This window comes from Phoxinus phoxinus (assembly GCF_949152265.1).
Source record: "Phoxinus phoxinus genome assembly, chromosome: 3".
Taxonomy (NCBI): domain Eukaryota; kingdom Metazoa; phylum Chordata; class Actinopteri; order Cypriniformes; family Leuciscidae; genus Phoxinus; species Phoxinus phoxinus.
Window position 1 is genome coordinate 33,852,524 of NC_136878.1, and position 27,955 is coordinate 33,880,478.

The 27,955-nt window shown below is 37.3% G+C and overlaps 1 protein-coding gene across 1 annotated transcript in view; it reads left to right on the top strand.

Annotated features, from left to right (window-relative positions):
• Positions 1-24,791, top strand: part of pappab (pregnancy-associated plasma protein A, pappalysin 1b) — a gene marked incomplete at its 5' end in the record, with an annotated part of 108,397 nt that extends 83,606 nt beyond the window's left edge. The window contains 8 exons of the mRNA XM_079606501.1: positions 1,432-1,615; positions 1,832-2,039; positions 3,834-4,053; positions 4,424-4,571; positions 5,476-5,591; positions 10,163-10,234; positions 11,661-11,759; positions 24,322-24,791. Coding sequence (XP_079462627.1) covers positions 1,432-1,615; positions 1,832-2,039; positions 3,834-4,053; positions 4,424-4,571; positions 5,476-5,591; positions 10,163-10,234; positions 11,661-11,759; positions 24,322-24,426 — 1,152 coding nt within the window. The 3' untranslated portion in view covers positions 24,427-24,791. The remainder of the gene's footprint in view (positions 1-1,431; positions 1,616-1,831; positions 2,040-3,833; positions 4,054-4,423; positions 4,572-5,475; positions 5,592-10,162; positions 10,235-11,660; positions 11,760-24,321) is intronic.
• Between the last annotated feature and the right edge of the window lie 3,164 nt (positions 24,792-27,955).

Below are 27,955 nucleotides of genomic sequence, written 5' to 3' on the forward strand. Positions count from 1 at the left end.
TAAACATCACTTTTTTCATTAATACATACTTAATACCACACACAAAAAGTACAACAATTTTATAACCCACATGTTAGATGGCAATAATATTTTTGGCTGTGAAAATTCTGCCGTGCCATAAAAGCATAAACCCTTCTCCGTGGTTCACACGTTTGAAGATTCATTGAGGAGCTAAAAGAAGAATACAGTGTTTTACTCCTGGTGACAAATTCACGACTGTTATTTCTGCTTTGTACATAGTAAAGTTTGATTTGTTGCTTGTATGCAGGCACCGTTTTGTATTCATAAAAGCAGTGATTTATGTATTGAGTCAATAATAGGTCAGTAAATGTCCCCTCATGTTACTCAAGAGAGAAGAATAACCAAATAGTCCAAATAAACTATAGGCAGACTAGTCTTCATTGTTGGACTGCATTTGGAAATAGTAAAAGGAGATACAGTGACATTGCCTCTGCAGAGAAAAGGAGAATAAGTAAGAAAGACTCACACTTGCTAAGTTTGCATAATTTTTTGCATGTTCTCATGCACCTTTTGAAATATGTGGTGTCTATTTTGGTTTGAAGAAAGGCATACTCTCCATGCAGAATGGCTGGTTCATTTCCCATGCTGGAATAAATTAATCTATCCTGTTTGTAATAGATCAAATAAAATTGCTAGTGGATGAACAGGAGCGGGAAATACTACTACTACTACTAACATTACCTTAAAAACACCAGCTGGTATGTTATAAATGTTAGCGCTCAGCACAAAGGTTATTGTAATTTACCGTAAGTGTATGATCAATCATGAATTCATGACTATTTGTAACTTTACTCTCATGTGAAAACGAGGATCTGATTCGTCAGTCTCATTTTCATGGCGCTGGGCTTGGCGCACTTGGACGCGTTCAGTATTTTTTCGACAGAAAATCAGTTTGAAATCACTAATGAAACATTAAATAAAGTCACGTTTTGTCATGGCAGTGATCGACATAATTTTCTGAAACAGAACGCGGCCCTGTAAGTTTAATTGTTTTGTTCTTATGGTGGTCCGGGATGTGTGCGGTTCGTGGCTCTGCTACTAGCACAGATGTATTTGCAGACATCACACAGGTCTGACATGACTTAGTAAAACAGCAGAAATGACCTCTGACTCACCCTGCCTTCAGTTCTGACAGCTTTATATGCTATACCTGAGCTATTTATTATCACCAACTCAGACTGTTAGCTTCCCACTGCTTTCTATTACCAAGAGATACATAAACATATTTAATTTAGCTGTATTATTTTGTCTCTGTATAGTTTGTAAAGTGTTATTGAAACAGATGTGTATTATTTGATATGGTCTGGTCTGGTCTGATGGATAGTTGCGGTTACAGTGAATTAACAGAGAAAACAAAATGTTCTTTTCCCATGTCTAAACTCTTGCCTTAATGCTTTTTCCTCTAAACAGTCTGATTCCACGGTGACCCTCACCTGTGCGGATGGGAAATGGAATAAGCAGGTGACCTGTGAACCTGTGGACTGCGGGCGGCCTGACAAGTACCATGTGCACCCGGCTGTCTTTGAGTTCTCTGAGGGTACCACCTACGGCAAGAAGTGCACTTTTCAGTGCCGGGAGCCAGCTCAGCTTGTGGGTAGGTAGAGCATGACAGATCCTAAATCAAAAAGCCCTAGGGATTGAGAGGTCAGCTGTGTAAAATGCCAAATGTGGTTTTGACACCAACCCCCCACAAAAAAAACAATACACATTGAAAAATGACAGTGCTGTATATGACATCAAATTGAAGTAGGTTCACTTTGGATCTTCACAAGTCAACTTGTCCTGTACCTTTGTCCTTTCATCTCCGCAGGCGGTAATAACGTGCTGACGTGTATGGAGGATGGCATGTGGTCTTTCCCCGAAGCTTTGTGTGAGCTGCGCTGTCCGGTCCCTCCTCCAGTACCCAACGCTGTCCTGCAGACCAAACGCTGCAATGCAACAGGCCTCAAAGTTGGGTCTTTCTGCAAGTACAAGTGCAAGCCTGGCTACCATGTGCCCCACATAGACAAGCTTAAAAGGTGAGAGACCACTAAACCAACTTGGATGCATAATTATGACTAAATAACTTAGTAACGTTTCCAATAAGATCCCGTTTCATTACATCATTTAATGCATAAACTCACATTAACAATGAGCAATACATTTGTTACTGTATTTAGTAATCGTTGTTAACATTAGTTAACTATTCATTGTTAGTTTTGTGTTAGTTCAAGTCCATTAAGTAATATTAACAGATACAACTTTTAATTTTAATTATGTATCAGTAAATGTTAAAATGAACATTAACTAAGATTACTTTAGAAGTATTTTTAATTGTTAGTTCATGTTAGCTATATGTAGTTAACTAATGTTAACAAATATAACCGTATTGTTAAGTGTTACCATTAACTTCATTGCATTGCAGATTTAGTTAATCATGTTGTGGCAATTGAATACTCAGGGCTGGATATGTAGAATTTGTAGCCATTTACCCTGCTGGTCAATTACCCACATAGCCATGTGTAGCCAGATATTAGACTATAGTCATAAATCTGGTCCACTTTAAATGTCAAATTCAGACTAATCTGGCCAAAAACAACCAATTTAGACAGGAAGCGAGTGTGTTATCAACGTGTAAAGAAACCAACCATAATTAGTTTGTTTTTTACATGTTATTTTACTCAGAAAAATATTTGACTTTATGATGAGAATTTCTATCCGTTCAAAAGTAATAAATACCAAATATTTAATTCAGAAGAGTGTAACATACAGTCATTATATATTTTACTTTGGATATTTATGGCCTGCGACACTATATAGGACAAGATGTTTGGATGTTTGGATGTTTGGATGTTTGGATGGATGGATGGATGGATGGATGGATGGATGGATGGATGGATGGATGGATGGATGGATGGATATTTACTTGGTCAAAACAAAAGAACTTTATTCCTGGACAGACTGATGAAATCCTGTTTTATCCAGTTTTATGTGCAGTCCATAAACCTTTCATTCTGAGAACAGTCAATTATTATAAGCTGTTTTATGGCTGGAATACACTACAACACTGGTTTCTCAAATCCAGTCCTGGAGGACCACTGCCCTGAAGAGTTTAGCTCAAACTCTGATCAAACTCACCAACCTGCAATTTTCTAGTGACCCTGAAGAACTTGTTTAGCTTGCCTAGGTGAGTTTGATCAGGGTTGGAGTGCATTGGCACTCTGCAGTGCATTGGCCTTCCAGGGCAAGATTTAAGGAACCCTGCACTACAACTTTTAAAATCTGAACAGATTTTAATTATAGGTGTGCATCTTGGGGGAATTATTGGTGTACATCTTGAGACAAAACAATGGCACTGACATATTTTAAGAAATGCCAGTCCAAGTTGCTTTCAGTTGAAACAGCTCAAACATGCATTTTAGTCTGGAACTAGGCTTAAGTCTTGTCTGTGAAACCGGGGGTAGGCATCATACACTTGCCGACTTAGTGAATAGTTACAGAGAAAAACTGGGCATTTTTAAAAGAAACATAAACTAACAAAAATCTAAAATGAACATGAAAACAGAAGATTTAAAAATAAAAACAAATTCAAAGTAATTATAAAAACTCTAATAGTATCTCAGTGATCCTAATATAACACTGTCACACACTACCAGACTTTCAAGTCTTCCGAACACAACAAACTCTTGCAGAAACATGTGCCCATCATCTACAGACTGGCTAAAAAACTTGGCAAAAGTCTTGTAGTGTATTCCAGCTTTTACACTTTCAAAAAATATGGCACAGAATTCTGGTGAATCTATGCATCTTTGTGTTAATGAATGTGTCCGCAGGTCAGTGCCTGTGACTTACCACAGACGTGCGTTTAAGCGGCAGTGTACGGAGGATGGAACCTGGCAGTCGGGTGAGTGTGTGGCAGTCACATGTGAGCCACCTCCTCCCATTTTCCACGGTACCTACAAGTGCACAAATGGCTTTCAGTTCAACAGCGACTGCTGGATCGACTGCAACAGGGCTAACCACACGGTGAGACAGCACAGCCGCTGCAAGCAGGTCTGTCGTGCTCTTTCTCTCTTCTCCTCGTTTTCTCTTCTCTTCCGTCGACGTCTCAGTCCATCACCTCCCATTACTGTCTGCGGCACTTTCCATTCATCATGCGCACCCTATCAATCACTTTTAAGCATTGCAATATTTCTGTGTCGTCCCTCTGGCTGTTCATCAGCAGCATGACTGGTAGACTGACAGATCTTACATTTGCTTTGTTTCATTCATCAGTTTCACAGCTTCTAATACTTGGACAAACAGAACCGTAAGGTCATGCCTATCCTTGGCCTTCACCCTTTCATGAAACCACATTTGTTTGCTGTGATGGTTAGTGAGCTTCCTTTATGACGATTAATAGAAATGTTGGTCTTTGCTTCAGGGTCTTTCCACCAATGTAATCCGATGCAGAAAGGACGGGAATTGGACCGGCTCCTTCCGTCTATGCCCCAACCTGACAGGCCAGTGTTCCCTCCCGCAGAATCTCAGCCCAAATATCGTTCTCAGCTGCAAGGATGGACATGGCATAGGTCTCTGCCTTTCTGCTTTTCTCTTCTTAGGCCCCAAACATTCATTGCACACACGTATGCACTGCATTCTCAAAATTGCCACAAGGGCCACTGAAACTACAACATGTATTTAATTGGATTTTGATTTATTTCATATGTATTTTCACATTCTCTTGTCTCTGAATCAGAGAATTATATAGTTAAACCAGTCTGTCACGTAGTCTAGGAGAGATTTTTGTAATAACTTAGCTTTGACTAAATATGTATTTAATGAAAAATAGCCTTTTTGGGCCTGTATTATGTAACCATTTACATAAACTGCATTCTAATATAGTAAATTTCATCATTCAGGTCAGCTACTGTCTTGGGTTTGTAGAGAATCTGACCAAGTTATGTCCGCATATTAGTAGCTAGCTATTCAACACTGTTCAAAAGTTTGGGGTCAGTAAAACATTTTTTGTGAAATGAATACTTTTATTCAGTAAGGGTGCATTAAAATTATCAAAAGTGACAGTAAAGACATGTATAATGTTACAAAAGATCTCTGTGCATCTCTGTATGTAAAATGTTTCACGGTTTCCCCAAAAATATTAAGCAGCACAACTGTTTTCAGCATCAATAACAATAAGAAATATTTCTTGAACACCAAATCAGCCTATTAGAATAATTTCTGAAGGATCCTGTGACACTGAAGACATGAGTAATGGCTGCTGAAAATTCAGCGTTGCCATCACAGAAATAAATTTCATTTAAAAAATATATTAAATTGGAAGACAGTTGTTTTAAATTGTAATATTTATAATATATTCTATACTGTATTTTCAATGAAGACCACAAACTTAAAAGGGTGGTGTACCTGAATAAAATGGGATAGGAATTTGAAGGTTTGTTTTGATAAATAACACCTCTTTGTGATGCCCAACAGGAAAGGAGTGTGAGGTGACCTGCAGCGCTGAAATTAACCGTGTGGTCTTCTTGCCCAGCAACATGAGCGTTGCAGCTGTGATGAACGACCACTGGTGGAACCCACCCAAAGTTAAGGTGAGAGCACAGACGTTGTAAGATTTGGGTGGGCTCACTTTACTTAACTCTTATAAATGTTTTGTCTTCTTAGTTTTATCTCAGATTTCAAACTTTGCCATCTTTTCGATTAATGTTACACTGAATATGATTGGTAAATGTTTGAGACCTGGTCATAATAGAAGCTGAAGCTTCAAACATGTCTGTAATTCAGTAACATTATTTAACACCATGCAGTGCGGTTTAACACACGATTATAACGTAACTTCTCAGAAATAATCCGCTGTGTGAAAGGTCAGTGCAGAGTTGTAACTAACACTAAAAGTAGTCAAAATAAACACCTTAATATGCAAGCATACCAGCGTGGTCGGCAGTTGTTACTTAAAGCTTTGAGATTAATGCTCAGATTGATCATTAACAACAAAAATGGGGATGATAAATTGCTCCATGCTGTTATAAAATCCAATGCATCATTATGTTTACCTAACTGAAATAGACTGGACCACACACACATGCTCATTTACAGTGGTGACACTTGCCCTTTTCCCTGTGCCTCAGAATGCAAGGGGGTATTCCAGAAAGCAGGGCTAACTTATAATATAAACCCTGAGCTCTCAGTTGATTAACCCAAATCTTTCTTACTTTATCGGTTATCAGTTCCAAAAACATGGCCGGGAGTAAGTTCAGTCAACTTAGTGTTCACAGTGAACACAAAACATTCTCAACAGAGTGCCATATTCAGAAATCACCATATTTCTTATTTCTTCTTCTTTGGCTTAATGGTGATTTACATTCTTAGTGCATATCGCCACCTATTGGGTGGTTTTGCTATAATTTTTTAATCTTTAATAACTATTTTTATTTCAGTGAACATTAATTATATTGTTTGTTTAATTCTAAATATCTAAATTATATATAAAAACTAAAGATTAATGTAACTAAAGATGAATTATTTGCAATAATATTAATTCTTTGCAATGTGATAATGGCTTTTTAGTAATTTTCCTTCCACATTTGTTGTATTGCATATGTATTTTTATCATAGAAAATCTTTATATAGAAAATGTCCCACTGAAAAAAAGCCCTTTTCAATGTAGATCCACATTGTATGAAATAAACTAAAATTATAGTCAAATAAAATAAACAGTTCTTTATGATTTAATGGTGATTTATTATTTATTATGGTGGATTGACTTGTACCTGGGTTGACTTCAACCCTCCTTTTAGTTGTCATATAGTATCTCAGTTTACATTACATTAACACTGGTGTTTTAGGAAGCCAAAAACAATTAGAATATAATAATATAAAAGTTTCCTCAGGTTTTGTAACCAAAGGTTGCATGTTACCTGATTTCTGTTACCTGACCCGGATAACCTGATTTCTTGAATACACCATGACTGGAGGAAGAAATGAAAGATGGAGATTCTGCTCCAAAGCAAATAATTGACAGACTCACAAATAAAATATCCCACCTGTACAATAACAGCATGACCATATGAATGCATGAATGTGTTTGGACATCGCTAATACTCGGGCACTTCCCCTCAGAAAGCTTTTGTCACAAAAAATGTAGTAGAGACAAACAAAAGCTTTAGACAGTAATAACGCATATTTCCTTTTACTGATTTCCTGAGAGCATTGCAGACTAGACCTGGAGTAAACAATGAGTATGAGGAAAAGGCAAACCAAATGTTATTCTCCACACCTTAAACTGTGGTCAGTGGTGACCAAAAATTGCTTAACCTTTACGACATGGTGACTGTAAACCATTGTCATATTCCAGATGGCGGTGAGTTGTAACATTTGAATGAGTCTTTTCTTTCACCAACACTTGCTCTCACAGTCCTCCGAGTCTGTACGATGAGAAAGAAAGTGATTTTACCTCAACAGTAAGGTCTTTGCTTTGTGTCTTACTGACAGACGGCGACCACAAAACAGCTTGCGACTCGTTGACTCGTCATGGAAAGAGTCAAAACTGTGGCTTATTTTTCTATATCTTTATGGAAACCAGTGATTTCATTCGATGGTATATCAATAGCTGCGGCTAGGGTCACAGAGGCCAGACAGATCTCAAGGAATATCCATTTCCGCGTTTACTATGTCATTCATTTATATATGGACTACTGAATGACATTTTTGGGTGACGTCATGCCCGCCAGTGGTTATGAGGTTGTCTGGAGTATTCATTCCATATTTGCATTTCCTCCTCTGTACTATAGTGGATGTTCTTTGGTGTGGTCATGCTTTTCATTCTTTTTCGATGTGGTATGTGCCATGTGGTTCTTTACTTGATTGTTTAAGCTGTAGTGGAGCTTTAGGAAGGACAAACAAATTTACCGCTCACATCCGAGAGCGCTGCTATAGCTTCCTCCAGCGCCTAATCCTCCACATTATAGGTTTTCTTGAGGATAAATCAGCCTTGCAGGGGGATTGACCCGACAAGGTCTTTTGAGTTTATTCATGGAATTTGATGGAGATCGAACCTGAGCAGTTTATTTCCATCAATGTTAATATTTTTTTATGAGACTTGGAATAAAATCCTGCTGTATGTACACATCTCGTCCTCCTAACGGCACCGATATACTCATGGCAAAGTTCTTTTTCATTCTTCACTTAGGCATAACAAGAAGTTTGAATAACCTCAGCAGCTGTATGAATAAATATGTATTTAATATAATACAATATGCATTTAGAAATGAATATGTTAATATGTGCTGCTTTCCTCTTAATAACAAAATATTCACACAACAGAAATTACAGTATTGGGAGAACAACAGTTAAGAAAGTACCTGATCATGGAGCTCTGCAATTTGCCACTCCAGTCAAGTTGTCACGTTTATTTATTTAGCACTTTATACAATAGATTGCTTTAAAGCAAGCAGCTTTACAGTATTAAACATGTCAGCTTTCCAGTGTGTTAATGTTTTTATTTGCGTCTGACCTTGACGTACTGAACAGAAGAAATTAACCTGAGAAGTTTTCCATGTCAAAGAAGGTGGAGGCTCAGAACACACCTACCTATAGCATAATTGCCTCGGACCAATGGTCCTTCAAAGGTGTTTACCAGCCGAAGCAAACTTTTCTGGAAATGTCGCTTTGGCAAGCGGTTTGAACTCCAAACGAACTGAGATTTGGCCCGATTTTGTTTGAAATGACGTCACACCAAATTTGCTCTTCGATTTCACTTCATGTTTATTGTGGTGTTATAAGTTTGAGAGCCATCAAGAAACGTTGCCTTGACCATATAGAGCAGAAAATATGAAAGGTCTGAAAAAATTTAAAGCAGTCTCTGATACAAAGTCTATTTAATAAAAGGCAGGTAGCACTCATGTAGCTTGGGCCTGTGGAGAAACTATAAAAACAAGCACAAGTTCAGGAGCAGACGGTTTAAATTAAGCCTTGAGTAAACAAGCTGCTTGGGTCTTTGGTGTGACACTGAATACTAAGCGTGTGTAAGTATGTGTGTGTGTGGATGGCCACAGTTGGCCAGCAGGGCGAACGCTTGCTTTCTTGGAAATGTTCTGTTTACGCTCACCCTTTCCATTCCTCATTGCATCTGGAGTTCCCCCAGACCACGTCATTTCACCTCTCCAAACATCCTTTCTACCTGTGCTGACCCAGGAGGCTGAGCTGCCGGGGTCCGCCGCCTCCCTTTCGCTCTCCTCAGCAGGGGTGGGAGCTGGGTAGCACTCATGGAGTTTAATGAGTCCCCTACTTAGCCAAACTCTTAAGACTGTAATCCTTCAAGCCGAGCTCTTTCATTGATTCCGAGCTGATTTAAGCATCACCACCGGAACACTGGGCTCATAGAGGATTTTATTTGTTTGTGTTCTGTGTGTTAGGCAAAGAAATCTGTCAACAAACAGAGCAAAGGTTCTCCACATTCAAACTGAAATCCTTGCCAGCCTGAAGGCTTATTATTGATTCTTGCTAAGGATTTGAACAAACCCCTGACCCAGTGGGCTGAACCTTAGCGCGTAACTCATCCTGAACGTGCTATAGACATCCGTGATACCTCAAATCATGAGGCTTTTTAAAGGAAGCTGTGCTGTTACTTTTCTTTTCAAAAACGTAAGCTTTTGCCTTGCTGGATACTAAAACGCGTGAAAAAAATCCAATAGATGTACATTAAAATGTAGAGATTTAGAGACTTGGAGGTCTGACATCGGATACTTAAGGTCAGGAACTTGTTATAAAATAAAAATTTTGATTCTGCTTATCGATGCCTGTGTGCACATTTTAATGTGGTTTTAAACCATTAAAGCAACAGAAGACAAAAATATAACAATGCAGTGTTATTTTACATTTTATTTTAATTTCTGTTCAGTTGTATATATTTGCACTATTGCTAATTGGATTATTTCTGACTGTGTACTTGTCTTTAATAATGTTTAAAATGTATTGTAGTTCCTAGTCTACTCTAGTTTATTAGTTGTTCTTTAGGCTGCCATCTAGCTCTTGCCATCTTGTTGTAAAATATCATCTCCACATTGGCTGCTTTTTGTTTAGTTAATTCACTCTAATGTAAGTAGTGGATCTGAAACGGTTGAATGTTGTTAACTTTGTTATTCTGTCATTTTCTCTTCTACAGAATATTGTATGCACCATGGGACTCAAGTGGTACCCTAACCCAGAGGCCCTCCATTGCATAAAGGGATGCGAGGTAAGACCTACCTCACTTTTTTCTACATAGTTTTCTATTATTATTTAATTATTTAATTAAAGATATTATTGTTTATTTTCAATATTTGTATGTATTTTTATCATTTAATTAGTATGTCTGTTTGTTATTATATTTATTTGTTTTTATTGAATTTATTTTAATTATTCAATTAAGTGTCTGTTCGCCATAGCTGAACTCTGTTGTAAGTTTGCATGATAACAACATTATGCCCATGTTAGTTATTTCAAGGTAATCTCCCAGCCACAGCTTTAAGCTCTATACAGTCACGGAGGTCTGTTCTCTGGAGCCTGGCCTTGAACAGTTGTTTCTGCCATCTTCTCACGCTCTTTGAAGTCTAATACATAAATAAACATGCTGTGCTTATAGTGTCTTCCTCTCCTTTTCTCTTTGGGCCAGTCTAGTCTAATCTGAGTCAGGTTTAACAGGGCCAACAAAAACAGACAAGAGGGATTTGTTACCACCTTTGTTTTTGAGGGCAATTTGTTTTCTTTTTGCATTTTAGAAGAACCTGGAAACCTCATTTAGAGGGTATCATGTTCCCAACTTCCTCAAATCACTGAGTGAAAATTAAAAAAACAGATACAGTACTTTGTCTTCTTGGTGAAAGAGCTGTTGAAAACTAACTTGACATTGAAAAGAGTGAACCAGATTTCTACATATTTGTTTGACTTTACTTGCCAAAGACTGCACTGCTACTCTGAAAGTGTTCCCCAGCTCAGTATGAAGATGTGCGATTAATCTGCACCTCGCTCTCATTTATATCAAGTCTCTCATTGCTCTAATGTCGCAGTGATATGACCAGTCCATTTTTTATTCGGGTCAGAGCTGCAGACTTTTGAACCCAACTCATCCTGACCCAGTTTCAATGGGTGTTAATTAGCAGCCCCCTGAAAGCTTTTGGGTTGGGTCAGAGAGATGATTCCAAACTGGAAAAGGTCACAGGTGTGTTGGGCAACCTTTTGTGCCTGTCAAGATGGAAATGTGTAGTAACTCCCAAGGGAGACACATATAAGTTTAATAGGGCTTCAGTTTCCCCATTAAAAGTGGCCTCCACCATCCACAAGCCCGGGAATACTAACTCAATTTTTCCAGGGCAACATAATTGCAACAGACTCAAGTCTGTGTGTCTATTTTTACACAGTTGTGGATGTATGCAAGTGTGAATGACTGTCTTTTTCTTTCTTTCTTTCTTTCTTTCTTTCTTTCTTTCTTTCTTTCTTTCTTTCTTTCTTTCTTTCTTCTTAAAAGTTAATTTTATTGATGTGGAGGTGGAATGACCACCTATTATTTGATGACCAAATGAAAAGTTTATTTATATAACATTATGTTCATCACTGATGTTATTGGTGCTTATATATTTAGTTAATTCATGTTATTAAGCAGTTTTTAATCTGTTTTCCACCAGCCATTCATTGGTGATAATTACTGCGATGCCATCAACAACCGAGCGTTTTGCAGCTACGATGGTGGAGACTGCTGTCATTCTACTGTTAAAACCAAAAAGGTATGTTTTTTATTATTATTCTTAGACATTAGACATTTAATTAGTTCAATACAGTACCTTGTTTGTGCTTTAAGAACTAGTACAGTGCATAAATAAGTTGTAAAGTGTGTAATCTGCATTGTTACTACATATTCAGACAGGGCAAATATGGCTTGCGTTGTAATAATTATCTCCTTGGAGGGAAAATTTTAAGGACACCCACACAAGTGAGGGAAACTCTGTGAACTCTATCCACAATGCATTGTAGACACGTGAAGCACGCACATATATGTTTGGGTGTTTTTCCAAAGCCATGGCAACAAACGGTTGCATATAGCATTTCCATATGGACGTTCACCTCACTTTCCAACAAAGACAAAGATTCGTGAGTTTAATCTCGAGGGTGGTAAATAGCCCTAGAAAGGCTTTTTCTGCATGCTTGTGTACTGTTCTTTTTCCAATGAACTTGTCATCCTCTTTCACTTGATCCTCCCTTGCTTTTTCCTTGAGCAAGTTTTCCTGGCTGCCAGAGAAAGTGAACTTCTCTTTTGACAGACAAAGAATGAAGTAACTTCTCCAAAGTTACAACAGCGAACTCTGGATCGCTGTACCCACACACAGTGCCAAAAAAAAAAAATAATTGGCAAGCGTGATGACGCATTTCCCGGCAGAATACACAACTTGTTGTGAAAGGTTTAGAAACGGCAGTTGGAACTGGACTCTTAACATTTAAATACAGCTGTAAATCATATAGAAACATATAAATTCAGGGGGCCGTTTGCTTTGTCACGCCAGAGGATTACCCAAGCAAATAATAAAACAAACTGCTCATCCTCCTCTTGGAGACTGAGCTGCTGACCAATACATTGTCAATCCTGAATTGTGTTAATAAGGGGCTGTAAAAAAGGAGTTTCAGCTTCTTTGTAAGTTGAGAACAAAAGAAACTTTTACAATATTCTTGTATGAATTCTGAAAGGTAGCTGCCAAAAGCAAATAATTGACTAAATTGCTCTTCCACAGGGTAAGTGCTTCTACCCGGTGTAATTTTTGTATTTAAAGAGCCAATAAATGCATAATTTTCATCTTTGTCATGTCATTTTAAAGAGTTTTAGGGGATAATAATGTCAATTCTTTCATTATCTAAATAAATGGCTATCACATCTATCCAGATTACCCTGCACTAAGCTCCACATCTCTTGGCTACTGTCGCTAACTCAGACAAGCTTTTCGGAGATTTGTTAATGGCTTGATTTTCAGTAAAATGCATGAAATGGTTCAAATTGATTGGATTTTTATTATTATTATTATTATAATGCATCAAACAATAAACAAACAGAAAAGACAGAACAGATAGAACCTCTACAGGAATTAAATTACAAAAAAAAATACTCATGTAAAGTTTGACACAAAAAAAGAACATTATAAACATATACAGAGGAAACCATTCTGCATAAGTGCATTACCAACAATTATTATATTATTTCAAGAATCTGTCACTTTTCTCGGTTTAAACAACCTAAGAGTTTTTTTTTTTTTTTTTTTTTTAAAGCTTTAATTTCAATAAAAAAATGTGAAAAAGTAGGCTGTGAGAGTTTTTGCTTATGAATAAAAAATTTCAAACAAAATAAAAAATTAACAATGTAATTCTTAGTTGTAACTTTATTGTAACAGATTATATATTTTAACTAAAAGGATCTGGAAGTATCAAGGTGTTTACCTATGTGAAATCTTTTTATATTGAACAAATAAATGGATCAGTGTTTCATTCTTATTCCCACAAAATTAGCAAGAACAGTCAACATCCATATATTTTGCCACAGTATTATTCACATGCAATATTTTATCTAAGATATTAAAATTCACTTCTTTCATCTTATCGGGAATGCAATACTTAACAACCAGGCTTCTTCCAGTCTATAAACTAAAATAAGAGATGCCCAGTAAAATTTGCTTTAAGGAACAGTTTTTTTTTTTCTGAAGAATTTGTAGAATATGCTGCTTTTTTTGTTAAATTTACCTATTCCATCTAAGATAAAATCAGGTTCTTTGGTGTTACTCTTACTAAAATTAAATGACATTTTACAAGTTTACTTAGACTAGAAGGAAGGAACTGCTTTGAGCACTGCATTATATTCTTTAAAGGGGAAATTATGAACAAACATACATTTTTCATAAGACAACATTTTACCAGATTTATCAAACATTTTAAGAATTCCTATTATATTCATGTTAAACCATGTAGAGAGAAAAAAAAATATTATTCGGAATCATTATATACATTTTTGTTTTCCATAGAAAAGTTTGAAAGATTGTGAAACATACAGTAAGTTCCAGGCAAGAAGAGCCTGCTGATGACATTTAGGCAATCTATTAGGCAAGTAATTACATTTTAATATAAAGAGAAGGCCACGTATTTTTGTAAAGATATGATTCAGTCTAAAGTCTAACACTTTAGTTCCACCTTTTTTCTGACTATTTGAAAGGACTGTTCTCTTTCATAGGTTCACTCAACGCTGCGTAGCTTCACCCTCTGGGGTCTGAGGGGTTTTCTGGGTCCTGGAGGTGTTCTGACATGCTCTAACATTTGTGCTTATTTCTGTTACTTGTGACATTTTCATGGCTGAAGTCTTATTGCACTGTATTCAGCACAAACTCTACTACAATAATATGTCAGCAGCATGTATGTAAAATTTTGTAGTTTTGAGATAATAACATGTATGCGTGGTTTGTGAAAATGACACAAAAAAAAGCTGCTTGGGAAACCCAAACTGATTATTTATTCACAAGACTTTTGAAAATTGTATCACGTAGCCTAGAATATTTGCTCCAAAACTATGTGAAAATCATCCTGACTACTCATTCAGATAAGCCAATATATTGATTTAAAATTGGTAAGACATGTCTTAAGAAAGCTTTAAGCGAGTGTGCGTAAACCATCATGAATATTGAGTGTTTCATACCTGAGAAAGACAAAGACCCTCCCATAATGTCCCTATTAGGAGCTCTCAGGGCCTATAATTATGAGGAACCTTGCACAAAGAATGAGGAGATTTAAAAAATAATGGCTTTTTGATTGTTTGGATTTATTTACAACACAACATAATCCAAAGATACACAACAAATGGCAAAAAAGTCACATTATTTAACACACTGAACTAAAGACTTAACCAGTCACACACCTTTGTTTGTGCAATTCCAAATTTACATAGTACATACCTGTCATTTCCAAGGTGTTTGATTTTTCACTTTACCATGTCTCATGTGGAAGTCAGCAAGACTGGTACCTAAAAAAATAAAATAAAAAAAAACCTGTGAACATGCTGATATCAAGAGAAACTAGGGCTGCACGATTTTGGGAATATATTTTAGATTTACACACACACACATATACATATATATATATATATATATATATATATATATATATATATAATGAACACCAGGTTTGTTGTGCCTTGTACGTGCAGGGCTGAATAAAATAATAATAACAATAGTATAGCAGGATACTATTCGTTAAAAAGGAACACTTCAGTAACACTACACTACAGAAAAATATATTGATTATCATATGTTACTTCAAATGTTTACAATCAATATGACGTTATGAAATGAGATTGGAGTAAAAACCATGAAAATGTTTGGTGCGTTTTGCTTTTCAAACGCACGTCGCGCGACTGACTCAAACTCACAGCACGTGCAGAGAACATTTACTGAAGCATCGAGCAACAGTTCAATGGCTAATATAATTCAGAATAATTTCTTACCTTAAAATCTTTGTTGTCTTCAAATCGCATTCTTCTTCTTCTCATGTAAATCCAATGTAAGCTCACAGCGTGTCTTCCAAACTCGACGAACAGCAGAGGACTGATGAAGTTTGTCGCTTTGTTTATGAGGTAATGAGCGCGTTTGCGTGGACGATTTGCATGTCAATATCTTTTGCGCGTGTGGGTGTGGTCACATTATAACTAATGAGCAAGCGTTAGAGAAACTGGATATCTTGTTGGTTTTATACAAATTACTTAAACAGAGAATATTTGTTTTCGTTTTTAATCAGATCATTTAAAACTACACACTTAAATGTTTATAAAGATATAGAGCTCATAAATGTGTGACAAGTATTCGCTGAGTTTCGTTTATGTTTAGAGACGTGCTCAAAAAAAAAAAGTTCACGAGACGGAGAGGCAGAAAGCACACCCTGTTTAATTTCTTTATTTTACAAAAGCACAACGTTTTGTTTTGATTGTAAGTGGACACATACAAATGTAGCCATCTCACAGATTATTTTTTCATATTTATTAAGTCTGTATGACCATAAATGACGGAGTATTTTAAGTATATTCAGCTGCTATGTGAAATAAAATCGCAAAAATCACGCCGGCGTGATTGCCGACCCCAGAGGGTTAAGACGCAGTGGGAACGCCCTCTGGGTGTACCGATTGTATGCAGCCCTTATAGAATCACGGCAATTTATTGGCTGATGGCGCGGGCGCCGCCCCAACGCTCTTACGTCTTCACATTATATAGGCGCACGCGCCATCTGCTCCTCAGATTTCTTGGTCAAGCGGCCATTTTAAGCCCTTCAGTCTCGGTTTTTCTGGCCCAAATATTGGATTTATCATCAGCATTATTCATCTGCACTTCAGTGACTGCGAATAGTGGAACTCAGTTCTCCTTGCGGTGAAGTGCCATGGAGTTTCATCGTTGCCTACCGCCATGACGACCCTCACAGTAAGTGTGTGAAATGTTTTCGCATGATTATTTATGCCCCAGCCCGTGAGCACGCGAGACGGTTTCTTTGCAGATGTGGCAGATGTGATTTACATTGCAACGTCCGACTCCGAGGGTTTCGGGCCTGCTTTAGCTGATGACGTTCTCCCGCCTAGCGGACAGGAAGCGCGGCCTACTGCGGCCTACACGGAGCTTATTGAAGTGCTTTCGCGCGCTACAGAGAAGCTCGCTATCGACTGGCCCGATTAGCCCTGCGAGTCACAATCGTCTAAACTCGACAAAAGATTTTTAAGTGGCCCTAATTCTAGGCCAGAGCGGAGAAAGCTACCCTTTTTCAGTGATCTGCATCACGAGATCTCCAGATCATGGAAACAGCCTTTTTCCGCTCGTCTGACAAATACGGCAGGCGCCGACTTCACCAACCTTGTTGGTTCTGTGGAGCAGGGCTATTCCGCCATCCCAGCTGTCGAGGACACTTTGGCTACTCACCTTTCTCCGTCGTCTGCTCCGTCGTGAAAATATCGCCCCCTCCTTCTATGGCCATCCTCCAAGCTTACCAGGCGGATGATTTGAAGGAGATGGACGATCCCTGCATTTCCCCCATTCACACTGCTCCTTGGAGTTCTGGAGAGGGCCCGTCTTCTGCTAGTAGCCCTGTTCTGGCTGGCCCAATATGGTTCTCGGACCTTGTGTCTCTCCTTGACGGCTTCCAAGATTCTGGTCATGAGGGACCTGTTGTCCCAAGAAGGGGGCACAATCTGTCACACTCGTCTGGAGTTATGGAAACTGTGGGCCTGGCCCCTGAGGGGACTCAGCTCATAGATTCAGGTCTCTTAACTGAGGTTGTTGAGACCACACTCCAATACAGAGCTCCCTGCACAAGAAATGTTTTTACGCTGAAGTGGAGAGCGCCAGCTCGACCCATTTAACTGCCCTGTTGGTACAGTGTTGGAGTTCCTGCAGCAGCATTTCACAGCAGGGTTATCCCCCTTGAAAGTGTATGTTGTGACCACCGGTGCTTACCACACTCCTTTGTGTTGTGTATCTTTAGAAGGAGACCCACTGGTTACTTGTTTCCTCTGTGGCACCTTGAGACTGAGACCTGTCCAGCGCAAGAGAGCACCAGCATGGGATCTGGCCATCGTGGTGGAACCCCTTGCTGCTGCTCCCTTTGAGCCTATTGAAGAGGTTCCAGAAAAGTTCCTCACACTTAAGACGGTCTTCCTTCTCGCTCTCTCGTCTCTTAAGAGAATTGGAGACCTACAGGCCCTGCCGGTAGCCCATTCTTGCCTGGAATTTGCACTGGGTATGGTGAAAGCCTTTCTTCACCCTAGGCCGGGTTATGTTACTAAGGTCCCCACTATGTGGGGAAAAAGGGTTCCCAGCATCTAAGCAGAGGATGAGTAAGTGTTGAGGCTGTCTCACTTGCTTATGAGTCGGCAGGTCTGCCTTCACCTATGGCTATGCTCCACCAGGAGTATGGTCGCTTCTAAAGAGTTTTCCTTCATGACATTTGTGATGTGGCAGGCTGGTTCTCCCCACACACTTTAGTCAGGTTTTATAACCTGGATTTGAGTTCCACTCCAGGTGCTTTGGTGCTTTCGTCTTAGTGTGCGCAACGATTTCACACAGACAGGCACTTGCTGGTACAGCGGCGTGGGTATAAGATTCCTACAGCGTCTTGACTTAACTCGAGTTCCCTTGAAAGGGAACGTCTCAGGTTACAACTGTAACCCTGAAGAGGGAATGAGATGCTGCGTCACCCTGCCATACTCCCTGCATGCCTGTGATCGACTTGCTTCAGAAATTAGTTCCCAGGTTTTTTTTCCCAGGTATGCTTTATCCACACTATTCCTGCGCCCCATGACGCTTTGCGCAAATTATGGGTGTAACTTCCGTTAAGCTGTAAACAATCAGTGAAAAGGCTCGCTCTATGAACGCAATTTAAGAAAGTGTCACCATAAGACGACGTTAATCTACTCACCGTTCAAACATCGAACATTAAAAGGAAATTTAAAAATGTAAAAGCATCAACAAGGTACTTTCAACTGACCAAATAACCCCAAAAGCGCGAGTCTTTGGTTAAATATATATCTGTAATATATCCGTAACTTATGTTGCCTTAATCAAAAATGTTCATTAACTTCAGCATTACGTGTTACTATTTCAATATGATTTCCGTCTTTTTGACAGATTATAAATCGCATTTACCTGTGAAAACAAACCTGGAAAGAGACGTGAGAATTTGATGAAAATAACGAGAGAGATAATTTGCGCATTCCAGTGAATTATTAATGGAATATATCGTTCCGTTTAATTTGGGAGAACAGACCATAAATGTGCAGTATATGTTGTCCTTTTTCATACTTTTACAGCGGATTGCAAAGGGAAAAAAGAAAATGATCACGAGGAAAAGAAAGCAGCGACTGAAAACAACTCTTGCCATAGATATTCTTGTTATGTCACGTTAAAATACCAAGTGTATGTTATTCTCATGATGCCTGAAAATAAACCATGAAGGGAAATTGACAGCTCATCCAATCAAACTAACAGATAAGCTTTATTTGTTTGGCAAACTTATGATTTGAAATGATTAGTTTCAGCCTTTTTGAATGGAAGTTCCCCAAACCGGAAGTGCCACCCATAATTCAAAACGCAGTGAGATCGTCAGGAATAAGGTGGATAGTTTCCTGGTCGATGACATATGAGATGCAGCCTTGGTGGGCATAAGAGACTTCTTTAAAAAACATTAACATATCTTACCAGCCCCCACATTTTTAACAATAGTGTACAGTACATTAGAAAAGAGTAAAGTTAAGCTTGTCTGAGAAAGTAGCAGATGGTTAAGGTAGGACTGGTCAGTAGTGTTTTTAAAATGAATATTTAAACCTTCCAATAAATACTGTATATTCAAAGCAATACACCTTGTTTAGGCTATTCTGTGCTAAAGTTACACTTTTTACACGTTTAGTATAATAATAAAAATGGTAACACTTTACAATAAGGTTTTTTAGTTAATGTATTAACTAACATTAACTAACCATGAGCAATACATTTGTTACTGTATTTGTTCATCTTTGTTAACATTAGTTAATAGAAATACCGCTGTTCATTGTTAGTTCATGTTAGTTTGCAGTGCATGAACTAATGTTAACAAGATTTTAATAAAGTATTAGTAAATGTTGAAATTAACATGAACAAAGATTAATAAATGCTGTATACGTGCAGTTCATTATTAGTTAATGTTAACTAATGTAGTTAACTAATGTTAACTAACGAACCTTATTGTAAAGTGTTACCATAAAAATATTATTATTTTTTCCTTCTTTGTATACAGTAGCTGTATTTTGGTTTTATTTTGTGTGGGGGCCACAAAGAAATCATCTTGCACAATGACCTGAAAGAATATCTGTAGATCTGGGGCAGATCAGGTCATAACAGACAGCACTGTAATGATGTTTTAACTTCCTTCCCCCTTTTGGTGGTTCATTGGATTTAGAAAACAAAAACATTTGGTATGCTTACTGAGATGCTTCCACTGGAATTCTGTGTACTTGTGTTTTTTCGGGGGTCTTTGTTGGGCTGTTTTCATTGTTTTTTTGGAAGGACTGTGTGTTTTTCAATCCAGTGTTCCAATAGCTCCTAGTATACATTGCTTGTATTTGTCAGAGCTCTTGTCAGCCAATGTATTTTCCTCCCTAAAATGCATCATCAATAGAGTATAACTGCCCTCACAAGCTCCACAGAGCAATTAGGAAAAACTAACCCGGGCCTCTGACGTACTACAAGCAGACAGAAAAGCAACATTGACACAAAGCATCCTATTAGTTTGTTGGACTTGAGGATGACCAGGATTTGAATCCGTGCCTTGTAATGATGAGGTCTTCCATTTTAAAGGTGAGGTCATGACGGGAGAACTAAATTTGCTCCCAGTTGATGTGTTTAGTGGAGACAATTTTCTACCAAAGTTCTCCAGATTTCTGTTAAACGCAGATCTAATGCATGCCCCAATATATCTAAATCCTCAACTTAACTGCAAAATTGCACCCTATACGTGAAACTACATTGCCTTGTTTGCATTGTGTAAAGGGCACAGATGAGCAATATGGAAATGGGATTTTGGGAAAATTGTTGTAGGTCAGTTGTAGGATCTGAACTGGTGGGTCACAACCCAAGTGCAGACTACATTAACTTGTTAAAAATGCTTTGTTTGTGCAGAGAAGAAATTTATAAACCAAACATTCTAACTATAAAGTCAATGTGCAGTTGAATAGGAATATATTTCAGTGTTTGATTTTAAATGGATAGTTCACTCAAAAATGTTGTCATTACTTATCCACTCTCAGGTTGTTCCAAGATATTTGGTAACCAGACAGTTCACAGCACACGTTGAGTTCCATAGAAGGGTAAATACAATGCTATGGAAGTCAATGGTTACTGTCAACTGTCTGGTTACCAAATATCTTCTTTTGTGTTCAACAGAAGAAAGAAACTCATAAAGGTTTGGAACAACATGAGGGTGAGTAGAGTAAATGATGACTAAATAAAAATGTTTGGGTGAACTAAAGCCATTTTCTGTTTTCATTTGTGTCTCAAACTATTTCGGTAGCATTGACAGAATCTTCCGGCTTTCCGTGTTTTCACTGTTATGCAGTAGGGTGCATAACAGTGCTATTACGCATATTCTGAAAGACTACTGAAATCTCTTGATCAAAACACGTTCAGAGGTTGCAGAAACAAGCGATCTCATGTGTAATCATAGGCATATGTAAGATAAATTGATCATCAACATTAAACCGCAAATAAATCAAAACTGCCGAATGTTACTGAATGAAATGTCGACCCAGGACGAGCTATAGGACTGTGCACGCTTTGGAAGTGTTGATGGACGTGATCTACTCCATCTATGTTTTGATCATAGTTCTGAATCCGATCCAGACGTAGTCTTTGACAAAAACGCAATTTTCTCAGCTTTTTGCTCAAAGTGTTGCTTTTTTTTATGAAACTTACCCACATTCAAGTGTTGAGAAGAAAGATTGCATGAAGCCAGAATAAGACGTTTTTTTTTTTGTTTTTTTTTAAGCAGAGGGTCTGTTCTGTGACATGTTCAGATATTCATAAAAAAAAGAAAATTATCAAAAATGTTGGCGGTGACTGCAACTTTTATTTGACATATTAGTTCATATTTAGTGTCAATTTTTTTCTTTTGAAGCTAAATCAGTTGAGAACCACTGAACTTCATGGTTGTACCGCCTGGCATGTTTGTGTAACCAAACAATCCCGAGTCTCCTTTCATAGTTGTGGGCGATGGCTCAAATCTGCTTTTATTCCTACTGAGGCTACTGGAGGAATCACAGTACCTCTACTACCGTCCCAATGACATCAATACAGAAAAGGTCAGATGTTGTGAGAACATTCAGCGGTTGCAAGGTTTGCTGAAGTAAAAGTGCACTGACAGCTCAGCTTACTGTCAAAAGCTTCCTGCAGACTTCTCAACCTCACTTCTTTCAAGCTTATGTCAGAGTTTGTCTGACTCTCGTGAAATGCTGATATTTATACTATCCAGATGTCATAGTCTCAGGGGCATGAACTGAACATTAAAAGTAAGTTTGCTTGCATTGGCGTCACCTAACGTCAGTTTAGAAGTCATTTATTTGGAAGCAAACAACATTGTAACTGTAGCTGGACAAATTTGTACTCTGATACCTTCAGTATTAAACATCTGCATCCTGCACTGATTTTAAATGATGTGTGCAGTTTGTTGAGATGTGCTATTACATTCTTTTTGTGGACTTAATGTTATTTTTGTTTAATATTTCTATTTTAGAAATAGTGTAAAAAGAAAAATAGTTTAAAACAATGTTAAAGTAAAATGAAATGGATTTAAGAGCATATGAATAAATATTTTTCAGATATTATTTTAATTACTTCTTTTGGCTTTAGTACAATTAAAATATACTGTAAAAGCTTTTATTGTTGTTGTTTATAATAATATTATATTAACGGTTTGTTGTATTATGTTGTTTCTTAATAATATCTGCAGAATATTTCTCATGCACTATTATAAATGACAATATAGAGCTCCCATTCTTTTTTATGAAGGGGTTCCCTAGATTCATAGGAAATCATATTCTAAGGTCATTGCTGTCTTATTTTAGTATCTTTATATATATATATATATATATATATATATATATATATATATATATATATATTGAAATTAGTTTATATTTTATATATAGTTTTTATATATAGTTTTAGTTTTAGTTAACTATAATAACCCTGCTCATTTGGATCCTCTGATCTACTGCAAGACACGTGATTTCAGCTATAACTAAATTCTGATGAAATGTTCAGTGGCTACATTTTGCGTTTGCACTGCAGTGTTGGTGCGCAGTATTTTCACGAAAGATTTTTGTTTTGCAGTGTTTTGTTTGTTTTCCCTGGAAACAATTCAGGGATGGCTAAGGGCAACGAAAACATTTTGAAGACACATACACACGCACACTTAACAACTGGATAAGTGTTGGTTGGTTGTAATGTGGAGTGTGGCAATGGAGGGAATGTTGTCAGCCAGAGTTTGTGGGCACTATGAATGGACTAGATTTACAGTTGGGAAAATCCCCTACAGTGGATGGGGACACCAAAAGGAAAGGCCTGTGTATTTCACAGGGGCAATGAGAGGGCATTCCTTCCCTCAGTGCTCCAAACACAAGAGATCCCTTGTTCCTCTGTATGCATATATGCTCTAGCATTTTCTCTTTTTTCACTCTGCGTTCGCACAATCCCAGTGCGCTCACACTGATCTGACAGTGCACACATATAGTTAACATCAGGGAATGAAAACACTGCACTTTCTGTTTGACAGCAAGGTAAAACCAAACTGAGATGAGCATACATTGACTCATACAAGCTCAGGTGTGGATCAGATTCTCAAAAATGAGTTATATTCCTTAGATATTTTTGGACACATGGGGTGTTCTCACTGACAAACAGGAATTCATTCTGACCAAAAAAAGTATGCTCCAGCTTCAGTGTTCCGCATCCTCGTTTTCCCAAATGTAGAACATTTAGAACAAAATAAAAGGCTAGCAATGTTCTTTATAGAATGAAAACACATTGTGCTTTATTCAGCTACAAATCATTAAACACTCGCATGCACTCAGCTTTCACTGTATCTAATTTGCCAAAACTGCAAGAATAATGATAACTGATACATAACATATCTCACGACAGTATCAACCAAGGTCAAATGTAAGGAATTATGTTACCATTATCATTTTATGTTCCATTGTTTTCGTTGTTTGAACTGTTTGTAGTCCTTGATGACATTTCCATCTACTCATTTACAGATTATTTATATAATTCTTGTTGAAAAATATTGTCATCAGAGATTTTGATGGATGATGGTGCACGCTTTCAATTGGAAAAGAATGCTTTGGAATTGAGAAGATGCTTTGGTTGTAAATACAGCGTCTTAATGACTTAATAGGATAGTTCACCAAAAAATTCAAATTCTGTCATCATTTGCACCCTCATGTAATTCAAAACTAGTGTGACTTGTGGAACACACACACAAAATAATAACTCTGTCTATGGGGACCAATGTTGTTTAGACCAAACATTCTTCAAAACATATTTTATGTTCCATAGAAGAAAGAAAGTCATAAATGATGACTGAATGAAAAAACATGTTATTTTTTGGTGAACTATCACTTTAAAGCCACTCTTGGATCAGAATCTCTGAAATTTAATTAATAAAACACCTTCTGTCATCATGATGGTGTTGTATTATGACAAATGTGCTCATCTCTAGCTCTTGAACTCAACTCACTTGATATTTTGTCTGTACCAGGTGATTCCATTTCCGATGTCATGTGACATTCGAGAAGACTGTGCATGCCGAGACCCCGATGCCCAGGAGAACAACAAAGGAGTCCGCCACCGGTCCATTGGCTGAGCTTTGTACCCCATGTGGCACCCAGGGGGCCTGCTGGGAAACCATTCTTCTCTACATGCTGCTTATAAGAGGGCCTTTCCACTCACACCGCACTCCGACATGCCCTTGTTTCCTCATCAAACAACAACTTAAGAGGGTATGACACTCAAAAACAAACAACCAACCAAACACATCAACAACAGGTTTTGCAAAGGATATGAAGTGGAAGTTTTATGAATGATTTATGGCAATAGCAACCATAGATGTTGTCAAACTAAGGCTCAAACAAGCCTGGACTGACAGTTTTGTTGTTTTATGTTTGCTTTCATTGATCATTATTTGTAAAGCGCAACCATGGCAATGTTGTTTCCATGTAGAGCCAGAGGAAAAAAGGGGGAAAGGAAAAAATGCAGCTGTTAATGTTTGACTGTTGTCAGAATGGGATGATAAATTGAGTCAAATCAAGACCACCAAACTAAAGTGAATCGATGAACGAGAGGATCGCTGATGTTTTCATGATGCCCCTTCATGTCTGACCTCCAAGACTGTTTCAATGACAGTTTAGCCATTCAATGTGTCCTCATATATCAAATGTTCACTGTGTTCTTATATTTATCAATTCAAATATCAAAGAGAAAATCTACAAATGGACCTTAATAACAAATCCAAATTTGTCACACGGATGGCTTGAACTCCTCTGAATGTTTGAGCTGCTTTTACTCACTAATATATGTATATATATATATATATATATATATATATATATATATATATATATATATATATATCTGGCTGACGACCTCAGCGCCTGCATGAAACATCGAGGGATGATGGGAATGTTTCACAGTGCATAGGAAGATGTACGAGTGCAGCTGCTGTGGCCCTAAATCACAAAATCCTGTATATCAGTAAGAAATGCACAAATCTGATGAAAATCATCAGAGGAGGTGTTGAATCAGTGAGTTACATCCCCAGCAGAGAGTGAGAGAGAGATTGTGAAAGAAGTTGTGTTAGCACAGCTGTTGCTGCTAGTTTTGCTGCTGTGGCCGTACAAGCCAATTCTGTCTATGGACAGTTTGTAGTTTAATGTAAGTGCAGTCTGCCATAGATTTGACCTCTGGTCAAAATGCAGTTGGACCAACTTTACAGGAAAACACATTCATATACGTGCAAACAGATTTATGAATGTAGATCTACTAACAGATTCCCCTCTTGCATATTTTATTTTTATTTTTTATAGACATTAGGGCTGTCAAAGTTAATGCATTAAATTACATAACTGTTTCAGTCTGTACTTTGAGATTCTCAAAAAACTTTGGATCATTCTGAGCTAATTGAAATGGATTGCGGTTCCCAGCAGAGCATGTTTTTATCAGTAAATGATGAAAGGATGGATAATTATTCTTAATGGATAATTTATTTATCAATCCCGAAGGAGCGTTTAACCAATATAATTTGCATTCACGGTGAAATTTAGCTATTAGCAAAGTGAAATGTATCCATTAAGATTAAGTCCATAAAGTGCTATTCAATTTTCACAGTTTTGCATTTCCTGTCTGCGCATTTACTACAGTTTGTTAAATATAATGAACATTAAACATTAGATTGAATATAGAATTTCGTTTTGAGACGAGTAAGGAGCATGGTTGCATAAATTTTGCTCTGTCCGGTGTCATTATGTTGATACGCCATCCATATTGCCAAACTCAAATAGACATTCTTTGGAACTGAATGCTTTAGTGCTATGCATTTTAACTATGACAAACATAATAAGATTAATCATTTTAATAGATTGACAGCCCTACTAGAACCACAATTGCCACTGCAATGATTGACTAAAAGAGTAATACAATTATGTACAGGCTGGCATGGCACATAACCTAACCAGGCATAGTTAATCATTCCAATAAAATGGACAGTCAGTCTGAGTTTGCTTGTTGATGAAGAACCATTCAAAAGTACTGCCAAGTTAATACAAAAAAAGTTATTTATTGACACAAAGAATGTAATTTAGGCTTCATTATTGAATATTAAGAATTTAGCATTCACAAGGTGTTTGTGCTAGCTCAATCTGGTTTAGCATTATATATGTGACAAGAAAAGTGCAGTTAAGCTATGTAGAAAATATATTAATAGTCCTCCTCTCCAGTCCATTTTCCTCTTGTTTTTTTGTAACAGAAATATATAATTGGCGATTATGCCATCAGTGCTCCCCTTTTTTGAGGTGCTCATTATTTTTGTGGGCAAAAAAAAAAAAAAAAATCACAACATCATTTGTGGATAATAGCTGTGTATGTAATGACTGGCTTGTAGTTCAACACAATACCAAATATGCTATTTTGTATTAAGTGTAATAACAGGCATTGTTAAGTTTTATATTTGTATGTAAACCAGTGTAAAACTGGAGATTATAGTCCATGGTGTGGTAGTTTATGGCAGTCAGTATGACCCCATAAAACACATGATCTTTTAATATCCGCAAAGTATAGCCATCTAAGAAACATCAAAATGACTTTGAAGCATTTTAGCCACCCTCACAATCTCTCTGAGCTCTTCAAAAATATATCTAAATGGCATCTTTCTCCTTACGTTAGCGATGTAGCATGGAAACAACAACAACAACATCAACTATTGTGATAACTTTTAGCAGGCTACTTATCAAACCAGGATATCCCAACAATGGTTGTGTCGGCCCGTAATAAGAGGTTATTTCTATGGCATTAATGTCTGAAAATAAATATTATGTTTTGCAGAAATGAAGAGTTTAGGGTAGGAAGGGCCTTGTGTGTATATTTATATGTGGTGGTTTTGTTCAACTGTATCTCTTGTCAATTAATATGTTTGACCACAGTTGCTGCACTTGTCTTTGTACCGTTCTTTTGTAGATGAAATGGAGAGAAAAAAGGAAGAAAAGAAAAAAGTTTACCATAAAAAAGCTGCTATGGTCAGACAGGTTATCATAATTGTTAAATTAAATAGTCGTTTAGTGTATGACATCATTGAATAGTACTTTATACTGTGTATTGTTATTTTCTTCTCTTTTCACGTCTTTGGTTGAGACATTTAGAATAAAAGAGAGATGTGTGTAGTCCAATTAAAAATGCAGATGTTAAAAACACAGCTACCATCAAAGCATATCCAAAAGAAAAAAACGAACCTACGAGAGACATGGCAACAATAAACGTGATGACAGAGCATGTCGTCACAGTCACTGATGACTTATTATTCATGTACACAAGTAGCTCTGTTGTCATTTCTTTTGATGTAAAGATCATGTCATATTTAGTCTCTATTGACGTCTTTGTTCCTAGTATTAAACTGTATGTTATTATTGCATAGTAAATGCTAAAATACTGCTGCTTTTATTCAATTATCACTTGGAAAGAGTGCCTAGAACAAATACCAATATATGTGCAATCTTATGAACCAGTATCACGACCGGTTTCAGACATCACTGAAAATGGACCATTACTGAGCTTTAGATACAGTTCTATCTTGGGGTTTTGTACACAAACAGTCCTTTTTTTCTGGAAATGTTAAGAAAAGCTCA